The sequence below is a fragment of the Antechinus flavipes genome, chromosome 1 (genome assembly GCF_016432865.1).
Source record: "Antechinus flavipes isolate AdamAnt ecotype Samford, QLD, Australia chromosome 1, AdamAnt_v2, whole genome shotgun sequence".
Taxonomy (NCBI): Eukaryota; Metazoa; Chordata; class Mammalia; order Dasyuromorphia; family Dasyuridae; genus Antechinus; species Antechinus flavipes.
Window position 1 is genome coordinate 722,723,779 of NC_067398.1, and position 12,821 is coordinate 722,736,599.

At 43.6% G+C, this 12,821-nt stretch overlaps 1 protein-coding gene and 1 gene segment (V, D, J or C); one reads left to right on the forward strand and one right to left on the reverse strand.

Moving 5' to 3' along the window:
- Positions 1 to 12,821, reverse strand: part of LOC127559865 (zinc finger protein OZF-like) — a 78,203-nt gene that overhangs the window by 34,230 nt on the left and 31,152 nt on the right. The window lies entirely within an intron of this gene.
- On the forward strand, positions 2,612 to 3,791 carry LOC127542503 (immunoglobulin lambda variable 4-69-like). The segment is given in 2 exon segments: positions 2,612 to 3,016; positions 3,138 to 3,791. Coding segments are annotated over 2 exon segments (621 nt in total).

Sequence of the window (12,821 nt, forward strand, 5' to 3'; positions counted from 1 at the left end):
ACCTCCCAGACACTATCACAGGGTTTCAGCGAAAGGATAAGAGGGGCCTAGAAAAGCTCAGTCCTCACTGTGTGCTCTTTGGAGAGCAGAGTTCTTAGGACTCCCTGCCCCACAACCTGGTCTCTTGTCTGCCTCCTACTACTCACTGCTGCTCAGATCAGGACTAGTCAGAAGAACCCTTTCTTTGCTTCCATTTTCCTTCCTTCCTCTGAGGATCTCAAAGCAGCTTCCAAAAGTCTTTTATATCAGAGTCTTTAATGACTTTCCTTTCTCTAGGTTCTCTCTTCCAGACTGTACTGACTCAGTCTCCTCAGTCTCTTAATCTCTTGAAACCACAGCAGGTGAGTACACATATTGCAGTGTTGGTTGATACCAGCAGGATCCAGGAAAGGATCCTCATTATATAATGACAAAAGGGATGGAAATGAAGTCAGACAAGGGTGATAGGATCTCATGACTTCTCTAGCTCTAGATACTGGCTTAATGGATATTTATTCCTCTGCAACATCCAGCCTGAAGATGAAGATGATTCCTGACCCTTTTCTCCTCTGTCACAGCCCCCACCATGGCGCAGGTTCTTTTCACCTTCTAAGTTGTTGAAAAAGAAGATGTCCTTTGGGCTCAAACAATCTGCAGACGACTGCAGGCATGAATTTAAAAGGTGTTTGTTTCTTGGAAGGGAAATTATAGCAAATCTAGACAGTGTACTAAAAAGCGGGGTCTTCACTTTGCAAAGAAAGCGCCGTATCACCAAAGCTATGGTTTTTCCAACACTAATGTATAACTTTGAGTATAAATGTCTCCCCCACATCTCTTTCATGCTCATGGTTTCTGTCTGGGATCGGCTCTATTTTATTTCTTTATGTTCCGCTTGAACACAGCTGTTTGCATATTGCCCCACTGACCTTATGGTATGAAATCTTTTAGATGGGGCTGTTTGTGTCTTTCTCCATGAACCTGGAACATATTTCTGTTATTCTTAAGTCACTTCGCCAGTCATGTCTGACTCACAGTGAACCCATTTGAAATTTCTTGATAAAGATATTGGAAGAGTTTGCTATTTCCTTCTCCAGCTCATTTTACAATGAGGAACTGGGACAAATAGGAGTAAATGACTTACCCACAAATCCTGTGTCCCAGGTCAGACTTGAAGTGAGGAAGATGAGACTTCCTAAACCCTGTCCCAGCATCCTGTCCATTGTACCACCTAGCTGCCTCAAACATAGTAGGTACTTAATACATGCTCGTTGATAAGAGTTTTTTAGGGAGTCAGAGACTCAGAACTCGAAGAGACCCCATATATAAGGAAATGTATTTGTCTCTGGTAGTCATCTCCAGGATGGGGCAGGAAGGGAAGAAATAAAAGAAATTTACCTGCTAACTTTATTATATAGTTAAAAGGTAGCAAATTGTATATAATAGATTGGCATCTTTTTATATTAGTTTACAGAAATGCTTCTTTTATTTCCTAAATGAAAATAAAATACATTAAAAAACCTAAATCACTATAGTGGACCAAGATATCATGCCAATGTTCAAATGTTCTTATTTATTTATTACTCAAGAAAAAGTTTTATCTTTGGATTTTTAAATAGCAAAGACACCAAGGAAAAGATCAGATGCAGGATGGGCTTAGAGTCAAATCACTACATCCATGCTCATTGTCATGAGGACAATGGTCCAGCATTTTGAGTCCTGAACTTCATGAATAGGAAAGCTCCCAGCTTAGGGTCCATCGTCCCACAACTGAGAAGTGAACCTGTGGAGATGCAGTCCAGCAACTGCTCCTGTAGCCTCTATACTTATTGTTTTGTAAAACTCCAAAAAGGAGGTTCCCATCACAAATTCATAGAATTTTACGAATATAAGTGCAGTGAAAGGAGAAGCATCGTTATTTGCAGCTGCAACCTCAGGACCACGGGACCTCTCTATCTCACCTACAGTTGAGGCCTTCAGGGTAGAACAGGAGAGCCCCTTGAGAACAGGGGATGTCTTACTTTTTCCTTGGGGTTGCCAGCCCTTAGCCTGGAGCTACCACAGTTGGCACTTGATTAAAGTTCTGTGTCCCTTCATTCCTTGTCCAGGACCAGATTCCTATGGAAGACCTGGGAAAGGGAAAGGCTCTTCAGCAGAATCTCTCTAAGTGGATCCCGTTACTTGCACTTAGGTCCCAAGTCTCCCTGAGGCCCCGTCACCTTCCGGGACTGAGGGAACTGGGGACATGAACTCTGTGCTTGTGCTGTTGACGTCATATCTTTGGGAAAACTCTGGAAGAACATGAGGGAAGATGCGGAAAGGGCCGGATCGGCCAGAAGAAAACAGCCGACGACGTTCAGGGGACGATCCTAGAGCCGGGCAGAGACTCTAGTGCAGACGCGGGGCTCACACGTCCCAGTGAGGGGGACACAGGCCCGGGGGGAGGGGGAGAGGGGCCCTGACTTGGCTGCATCCAAAGCCTCTCTGAGGTCTCAGGTTGTCCTCCCCTGCATCTCTCCATCCCTTGTCCTGGGAACAGACGCCCCCTTGTGGGACTGGTGAGCAACAAGCACATGGCTACTTCTGGCTCTGGGGCACCTGAGGTTTACTTACCAGGCTGGGGACCTGGGGGCTCGCAGCCACTAGTGGGCGCTGTGAGACTGGCTCTGGACAGGCAATGGGGGCAGGAGGAGGCTGGGGATCTCAGGAGGAGCCCCGCTGGCTGTGTCTGTGGCTGCTCTGACCCCCTGGGATCCCTTATGAGTTACAGCTCAGCTGGGCTCCATCCCCTCCCCCGAGAGACACGCCTTCCTCATGGGACCCAGGACCCCAGATTTAAAACTGAGTCTAGTTAAGAAAACCCAGATTTGCATCCAGCCCCCGCCCCCTCCCAGCCCCATCCCAGGCTCCCAGGGAGAGGATAAGAGGGGCCTGGCAGAGCCCGGACCCAGCTGGTTCTCTCTGGGGAGCAGAGCTCTTGGGGTCCCCTGCACCATGGCCTGGCCTCTCGTCTGCCTCCTGCTGCTCACCTGCTGCTCAGGTCAGGGCTGACCCTGCTTGTCCTGCTCCCTCCTCCCTGTCCCGGGGTCCCCTGTGAGGGTCTCCCAGCACCTCCCCCCTCCCCCCTGTGCTGGGACATTAATGTCTGTCTGTGCTTCCAGGTTCCTTCTCCCAGTCTGTGCTGACTCAGGCTCCCTCCATGTCTGTGTCCCTGGGAGCCACGGCCAGACTCTCCTGCACCCTCAGCAGTCAGCACAGTGACTACTATATTGGTTGGCACCAGCAGAGCCCGGGAAAGGCCCCTCAGTACCTCATGTATGTGGACAGTGATGGAAGTGTGAGCAAGGGTGAGGGGATCCCCGACCGCTTCTCGGGCTCCGGCTCTGGGACCGATCGCTACTTGTCCATCAGCAGCCTCCAACCTGAAGATGAAGGCGATTATTACTGTGGGACACTTTATGGTAGTGGTGGTAGCTATGGTTACCACAGTGCTACATTCAGTGAGGAATGCGACAAAAAACCCCCCTGCCAGCCCGGACCTGGCCCATGCTGCTGACTCAGCCCAGGCTGCCAGGGGACCAGAAGGTCTCTTTCTCTCTGCTTCTTCCTCTTTCACTTTTTCTTTCTTCCTTTTTCTGACTCTGCCTCTTTGTGCCTGATATTCTTCCTGTCTGTCTGTCTCCTCTCTCTGCCTCCCTTGTTCTCCAGCTGGGTGAGATCAGAGTACATGAGAGGAATAGGTCTTGCACCCAGATCTTCTGACCCCACAAGCTGGATTTTACCCATGTCTCATCGGGACTCAGGGCAGAGATTTAGCTGCGCCTTCAGGCTTCAGGCTTCAGGCTTTGACATGGAGAGAAATAGGAGGGAGCCTCTGCCATGGTTTCCCCACAACAGCTTCTTCTTGGAAAGAGAAATAAGGTTTCGTGAAGGGGCTCCTGGGACAACAGCCAGTGGTCATGAGGCCTCAGTCAGAAATACCTTATAGAGCAGCAAGGACCCCAGCACTGAAGCAGGAACAGAGATGGTTAAACTGCTGCTGATCCTGTATGCAGCCTCCCTTTTCTGCTGACAGCCATCATGGTGGGGCAGATGTAGTCACCTAACACTTGGCTGGGCAACAAGCAGCTGCTTGGCCCCTGCTTCAAGGCTGTTCCCATTAAAGCCCAGCCTCCACTCTGCTGCTAAATATGTTCAAGCCTGGATATGACCTTATCACCACCCTGTTTCCTTAGTTCCACCATCTCCCTTTTCTCCCTATTATCTCCTGGATAAAATCTACTTGGGCTTTCAAAGCTTTTTAGGCCAGACCCCTTCCCATCATTCTAGGCTTTTGGCCCCTTAAGCCCCAAGGCACCAGCTACTCTTCTGGACAGGGACAATGCACCCCTCTTTTTTACCCAGGACACTGTCTGCCAACTCTGCCCATTGGTCCTGGCTGTGTTCCCTGCCTATCTGTCTAACCCTGCTCATCTCCAGCTCCTTTCTTCCTCCAGTCCCACATAAAATCCTAATTTCCTTTGTAAAACATTTCTCCCAGCCTTCCTCAGCCTTAGTGCTTTCTCTCTTTTCTCCAATTTGTCTCTTTTATGTGCTGTTTGGCTGTAGCTGTTTACATGTTTTCCTATGGCCACCTTCGGTTGTGAGTTCCTCAAAGATTGGAGGCTGTTTTTGCCTTTTTAGTATCTGTGGGAGTTGGAACACAGCAGGAGATTAATAAATGTTTGTTGACATTACTTCATCTGTGGGGTTGTGGAATCATACCGGTGAAGTTGTAAGGGACCTTAGATACAAGGAATCTCAACCCACTCAGCTAACAGATAAAGGAACCGAGTCCCAGACATTTTAATGAATTTCTGATTTGCACATCCTGAGAGCATTTTCTTTCTTTTAAAGGCAGTTTAATTTTATGAAGCTTCATGCTTTGAAGCAATCTGTAAAGAACTGGTGTTTGTTCAATAATTGTGTAACAATGTATGCTTAACATACATTTCTACCATGTTGAAAACATATTGGACTACTTGCCATCTAGGGGAGGGTGTGGGGGAATGGAGGGCAAATTGGAACATGAGGTTTTGCAAGGGCTGATGTTAAAGAATTCTCCACACATATGTTTTGAAAAATAAAAAGCTTTCATAATAAAAATAAAAGAACTGGGGTTTGTTTGCTTGTTTTATCCCAGCCTTCTAAATCTGTCCTCTGAGGTGGGAAAGTTGGACCTGTCATAACCTTAGGAGTTAACTTTTTAAAAAGGAGGAGAGTGATACAATATATCAATAACTATGGGATACAGTAAAAACAGTGATTAGAGAAAAATGTATACATCAAAACCTAGAGAAAGAGCAGAACAATGGATTGGATCTGCAAATTAAAAAGTCCCCCCTCCAAAAAAAAAAGAACAAAAAATCCCCAATTCAGCATTAATTAGGAAATTTTAGAAATTAAGGTGAGAAAAGGGAAAGTGCTGAGGATGTTTGTCTGTTTGTATATTTATGTGCTTAGGCAGTGAATGATGGCCACAGGGACCCTGAATCCTAGAGGCCGACCTGGAGATCGAACCAGAGGAGGAAAATCTAGGTGAGAAAATCAATGATGATGATGGCTCCCAAAGCTCCCAGAGGAATGCTGACTCTGACCGATGCTCTCCTCATAATAAAAAGAACAACATTTATAAACATTTACATTTTAAGGCTAGGTAGCACTTTATAAATAATAACTTTTTGATTGGCACCATGGCATTATAATTTTATAATTTCCATGTGACAGATAAGGAACCTGAGGCAAAACTAATATCTGAAAGGTGATTTGACTTCCAGTCTTCCTAACTCCAAGGCCACCCAGATGCTTCTCTGCTCTGACTTCTGGGGAAGTTTCAGGATATGCTCCCAGTCCATTTTGTTTGCATCCCATAGTTCCTGTTCTGTCCTCTTCCCTTCATCTTACTCTCTCTCCCTCTCTTGTTACCATAGCTGAGCATTTATTCCTACTCAATAGTCAAAGAAAGGCTTTGGACGTCCTCCCCTGAAATGATTTAGAATTGCAAGTGACTGATCCTCTCTGGTTGCCTCCCCTTAAGCCCATCATCCTTCCTGAATATTGCTATAGATTTGAGGCTATTCCCATTTCTTCTTATTTCATCCAGTCCACCCCCGCTGCCTGCAGCAGAATGAGGAATACAATCCCATCCCATTAGCAGTACTCAGACCTTGGTCACATAAAAAGTAAATGGGATGTCTTCAGCCTAATCATTGCTAAAACTTTCGATCAGAATAAGGTCAAGAAACAGAGTTTTTTTCCACCATTCCCCAGCTGACATTGATGTCTTACTCCCTATTTTTTGGTCTTGTCATTCAAGTTTGAATTAATAATATTGTGTCAGTTTCCAGCAAAGCACAACTATGTGTCTTGCCCATCAAGACTGGTCCTTGCTAGCTGCCTTATGGAGGCTTTCTTTGAGCCTACAGAAGGTGAGCTTGCATGTGATACACTTATCCAGTTAAGAAAGCAGTCATTTAAATGGTCAAAGGATATGAACAGACAATTTTCAGAGGATGAAATTGAAACTATTATCACTCATATGAAAGAGTGTTCCAAATCATTATTGATCAGAGAAATGCAAATTAAGACAACTCTGAGATACCACTACACACCTGTCAGATTGGCTAAGATGACAGGAAAAAATAATGATGAATGTTGGAGGGGATGCGGGAAAACTGGGACACTAATGCATTGTTGGTGGAGTTGTGAACGAATCCAACCATTCTGGAGAGCAATCTGGAATTATGCCCAAAAAATTATCAAATTGTGCATACCCTTTGATCCAGCAGTGTTTCTATTGGGCTTATATCCCAAAGAAATACTAAAGAAGGGAAAGGGACCTGTATGTGCCAAAATGTTTGTGGCAGCCCTGTTTGTAGTGGCTAGAAACTGGAAAATGAATGGATGCCCATCAATTGGAGAATGGCTGGGTAAATTGTGGTATATGAATGTTATGGAATATTATTGTTCTGTAAGAAATGACCAGCAGGATGAATACAGAGAGGACTGGTGAGACTTACATGAACTGATGCTAAGTGAAATGAGCAGAACCAGGAGATCATTATACACTTCGACAACGATATTGCATGAGGACATATTTTGATGGAAGTGGATTTCTTTGACAAAGAGACCTAACTAAGTTTCAATTGATAAATGACGGACATAAGCAGCTACACCCAAAGAACGAACACTGGGAAACGAATGTGAACTATCTGCATTTTAGTTTTTCTTCCCGGGTTATTTATACCTTCTGAATCCAATTCTCCCTATGCAACAAGAGAACTGTTCGGTTCTGCAAACATATATTGTATCTAGGATATACTGCAACATATCCAACATATAAAGGACTGCTTGCCATCTAGGGGAGGAGGTGGAGGGAGGGAGGGGGAAAAAATCGGAAAAGAAACGAGTGCAAGGAATAATGTTGTCAATATAAAGTAATCATTAAATAAAAAATAAAAATTTATAAAAATAAAAAATAAAAAAAAAGAAAGCAGTCATTTTATTTACCATCACATTATCCCTAAGACATGAATTATTTACAGAATAATAGAAATTTATTAACAGGGGCTGTCTTGTTGAGTTCCCTCTACTCACCAAGAGGGTCTCAACTGTTGAACTCCCCTCCTCACCAAGGGGAATTATAACTGGGTTCCTTACCATCCTCCAGGTACTTGGACATCTCCGAAGCAGCTCCCTCTAGCTGCTCTCTTTCCCCACAGAGCACCCGACACACCAGATGTTACTAAGTTACAGCAAGCATTTATTGAGCACCCTACATCTTCTCTAATGGCGTCCACAGCTTCTCACAGTTACATCCCTTCATATATACCATCTCATTACATCATCTCATACCCAGCTTTCTTTGTCTTTACCCCATCACGGTACAGGCTATTCAATAACAAAATCATTAATCTTGGGGTAAACAACCTTTCACTGCTGCCTTCCTGTTTTCCTCCTCTGTACAACTTGCTCCCCCTCCTCAGGTTATTTCCTGCTATACAGCTCTTTTTGCCACGTACCTAAAATCATATAACAACTCCCTTTTCTTGTTATGCGGGGACCGCTCAGGTAAGAGGCGAGGGAAACCCCATTCACGGTACAGCAGCTGATAAGATGTGGTTAAAACCAGGACTCCCAAGCATCCTCAGCCCTAAGCCCTGTCCATTGTCTGTGAATCCCAATGCCTAGATGTGTCATGGTCCCATTAATTCAACAGCTTGTATAGCAATCTGAGGCCAAGGGTGGTACTGTGCAAAAACATTTATCACTACTTTTCTCATAATTGTCACTAAGCATGGAAGACATAAAAGCAGTAGGAAATTATAGTTACTCCAATTATAACACTATAAAACCAAGAGGGCAAGGTGGATAATTTAGATTAGATCCAATTTACAAAATCTTGTGATGCATCATCAGGTAATTGAAATTGTGCAGCCATATCATTGATGTCTTGGACTATTTTAGCCAATTCTTCAATGTGGTTAGAAACATTTGCTGCCAACAAGGCTCCTCTTAAATGATCTCGCACCTTAATCCAAGTGTTATTGAGTGCTGTATCATTCCATGGCAAAGGGGTAACACATACAGGGTGATATGCATAATGACAAGATATAGATTGTAACAAAGTGTGGAGGACCAATTCCTCTCCCAACCACTCTCCAATCATCTCTAAAGCATTTATCTCATACAGTCCTACACTCAAAGCTAAAAGATGATAACCCAATTCTACTTCTCTGTGAGGGTCCATACTCAAGGATTTCATTACCCATGGAATACATCTCTTGGGAGACCCAATCATCCCTGTGGAAAAACAAATGGGAGCAGAATAAGTAATAAAAATGACATTATTTAGATAACTGTCCATCATCCTTACCTGGGGTGTATCAGTACTATAACGTCCCATTAACTGTGACACATTGCTGTATACATGAAAATCAGATTTGTTGTCCGGGCCCTATCATATGCACCATTGGTGGTCCGGGTATAACCCCCCAAGTCCATTGTCCCTTTTGATCAGCCAGGCGTTGTGCTGGTGCCACAGAGATACTCCACTCTCTTTGTGCTATGGCTTCTGTGTTGATGCTCATGAGAGATAACAGTCCCAGCAGAGATTGCAGTTCTCCTTTCCATCTCCACCTCTGTTCCTGGGAGCTTCTTCTGCAGCTCTTTCTGCCTTCTCCTCTTTTTCCATTCGACCTCCTTGATAACCCAGATCCTTCTGGTCAGCACCCACTGTTCACATCTGTTTTCATCTGCAACAATAAGAGCATACTTGGGATCCCGCACCCAAATGTCCCTGGACCTACCCAATTTCCTTCCTCTGTTTTCCATAACACTCTATTAATTTTTCTTCTTGAAGTTGTTGATGTTGTACTTTAGTGTTAGACTCTGTCCTTTCAAATGTATGCCAAAAACGAATGGTTAGCGTTAATTCATTGGCAGAAAATTGTACATAATTATATGTAAATACTGCTTTGTCTAACATACTTTGTGTTAAATGACCTTTTGGCCTACCCCATGACACTCCCTTTTCTTGTTTGACCAGGAGTGTCTTAAGGGTTCTATTAGCTCTTTCAACTATAGCCTGACCTGTGGGGTAATAAGGAATACCTGTCACATGAATGATGCCAAATTCAGAACAGAAGGACTGAAAACCTTTTGAGGTATAAGGTCCATTATTCGTCTTTATCTGTTGAGGCACACCAATAGAAGCAAAATAATGATATAAGTGAGAAATAACATGCTTTAATGCCTGCCTCTCCAGGTTAAAGAGTAGCTACTATAAAATTAGAATGAGTATCTACAATTACATGAACACACTGTGTTCTCCAGTAAATAACATCCATTTGCCAGATATCATTAGGCTTATTTCCTTTTGGATTATGAGTAGGATTCACATTTATGAGGAGCAAAAGGAATATATTTTAAACACCTCTGTACTATCTCTGTAAATTCTTAACCTCTAAATAAGCATACTGACTCTGTAATAATATTAAAAGATGGAGAGATATGTTGTAATATATATAAAATAGCATATAATCATTTTTCTGAATAGAATCATAAGGAGTAAATAATACACACAAAGCATTCATGGAAGGTATATAAAAAGTAGCCCTATGGTCTTTTGTAGCATCAGTAAAAATATTAGGGCTGTGTGGGTTAGAAACCATTAATAAAACAACTGGATAGATCTCGAGAAGCAAAGCAAAGTTTATTATACATTCTCACGAGAATCAGGTGTCCCACCCATCAAGCAGTTGATGGAAGGGAGGAAGCACCATAGGGGGCAGGTCGACACTTTTAATCACTAACACAAATTCCCCTCCCACCACTGACCCTCATCCTTATTGGCTGAGGATCTTACATTCTAAATCCTTGAACTACCCAAGAAATTGAACTTGACCAAGAAGTACATAGTTGCCCATATTTGGCTGAAATAGGGAGGATAACAAGAAGGGGACTTAAGTATGCCCTTAGGGGGATAACAGGGAGGGGAAAGCAGGGAGGAGTCTTTAAGTATGTCCTTAAGATAGCAGGGAGGAGACTTTAAGTATGCCCTTAGGGGGATAACAGGGAGGAGACACTTTAAGTATGCCCTTGACTTAATGCTTAAAGTCCTTCAGGCCCACTCAAACTTTGAAATAGATGAAGCCTTACTCGATTTTCACAACTGTCTTGAAAGATCTCACCTATCTCGTTCAGTCCCCCATCTTATTTATACACTGAGAGCTCTTCAACATCTTTATACAACAAAATATACAAATTTAGTTTCACACAAACTTCCCCTTCCTCAGCCAACAAATAATCCAGCACAAGGCTGTTGTAAAACAACCTCTCTTGTCTGAGTAGCTTGGTCAGCCAAAAGATCTAGTGCCTCAGCAGTCTGATTGGTGATAATCTCTACAATTGCTTGAAGCTTAATTATCCTGTTCAACATATACATTGGGGTTCTATATCCCCAACTTCCATCTTGAGCCCAAGTGGCTGGCTCATTCTCTTTAACTATTCTTTCTGGAGGCCAGGTGTCACCCCAATCATTTGCATCTCCAGTCTGAGTAATGGAGGTATGTAAACCCCATTTCTCTCTTCCCAAATCATCATATAACTGAATCCCTAAATGTTGGTTTGCCTATTCAGGAAGAAAGAAAAATATTGGCCTTATTAGTCCAATATAGCAAAACCCTGTCCAATTAAGAGGTAGGTGAGTATCAGCAGTTAAGCCACAATAATGACCCATTAGAACAGGTTGTTCCTCGAAAATATGTCTGAACTATTCCTTGTAAAAGGACAATATTGCTGGTCTCTCGTCCCTAGGGGACCTTCCCCTACAAAGGTGACATACTGACATTTCCATAAACCTTGATCCTTCCTCCTACAATTGGCAACTGGCCATTGACTTATTAGGTTAGAGGTATTCCAAAATGTGGGAAACAGAGTCCCATGTTTCCCAGGTGTCCCTGGGGTGACATGGTACCAACCCCATTGATGTCTAGATAGGTAAAAACTTAGTTTTCCAAATCCTTGCAGCCTCCTTGTGTTTCCTAGAGACAGAGCAGACAAAAGAAAGCCTTTTGTCAATCTGCAGCAATTTCTAAGGAATTGTGCGAGAGCTCCCAAGAGCTCCAAACGACGACTGCAGTGTCCACTGCAAGATAAGGAAAGTCTTTTACCTTGTCCAGAGTTAAGTCCACTCACATACACTATTTCCCAGCTTCAAACTTTGCCCTGTTTAACAAATCCTATCTTCTGTCAATGGCCACTGATATTTCTCTTTTAAGTTCCAGAAATCAGTCCCATTATGAATTTGGGATCAGTTACTAAGGATCCAGGCTGGGCTTAAGGGTATAGGTTCCCATGGCCATTAGCTCAGTCGTTGGGATCCACCACAGATCCAACAATTGATAAGTTAAAAGTTCTCCCTATATTCTGCATGAGCAGGAGGAGCTGGTTCTCATCTCTGGAAGATAAAGGTCTGGTTTCTATGGCTATCATGAGAAGATAGGCAGACCCAAAGCTCAGGGAAAGCCACATGAGAGTTTCCCAAAGTAATTCCCAAAGTAATTAATGTAAGAAAAGTCATACAGTTACAATGCACTGGATTCAGAATTTGGTTCCCATTCAGTGGAGGTCCCCTCCTCAAATGTAATTTGAGGTCTCCCCATCTTCAACTGTCCACTCGGATAAAGGTGGTGCCACAGGTCTTTTTGTTCTGGTGTGGTGCGTCCAGCCTCGTTCCTGGGTGTGAATTGCAGTGTCCGAGAGGTCAGGATTATCTGATAGGGTCCATCCCAGCACAAGTCAGCTTCTCATCCTTCCAGGAACGGATCAACACCCAATCTCCACCTGAATTCTATGAACAGGGAAACCCAGAGGAGTCTGAGCTATTAACCCTTTTCTTGAAGTCCTTGTAAATGTTTTAGCAATGATTTAACATCTCTTAAGAAATAAATCCTTTGTCTCTAAGATAGGGTCCCAGTTTCCCATAGGACAAGCCTAGAGAGGATGACCGTACAATAATTCATAAGGTGAAAGTCCAATTTCTCTATGTGGCTTGGTTCTGATTCTGAACACAGCAAGAGGAAGACATTTTTTAGTCCAAGGTAGTTGGGTCTCTAAACATAAGTTAGTCAGTTGCCATTTTATTTCCTGATTCATCCTTTCTACTTTCCCAGAAGAGGGAGGATGCCAAGGGGTATAGAGATCCCACATACTTTCTAAGGCCCCAATCACATTCTGCAACACCTGGGCAGAAAAATGTGTTCCCTGATCCGAGTCTATCCTCCCCACTATTCCATATCTGGGAA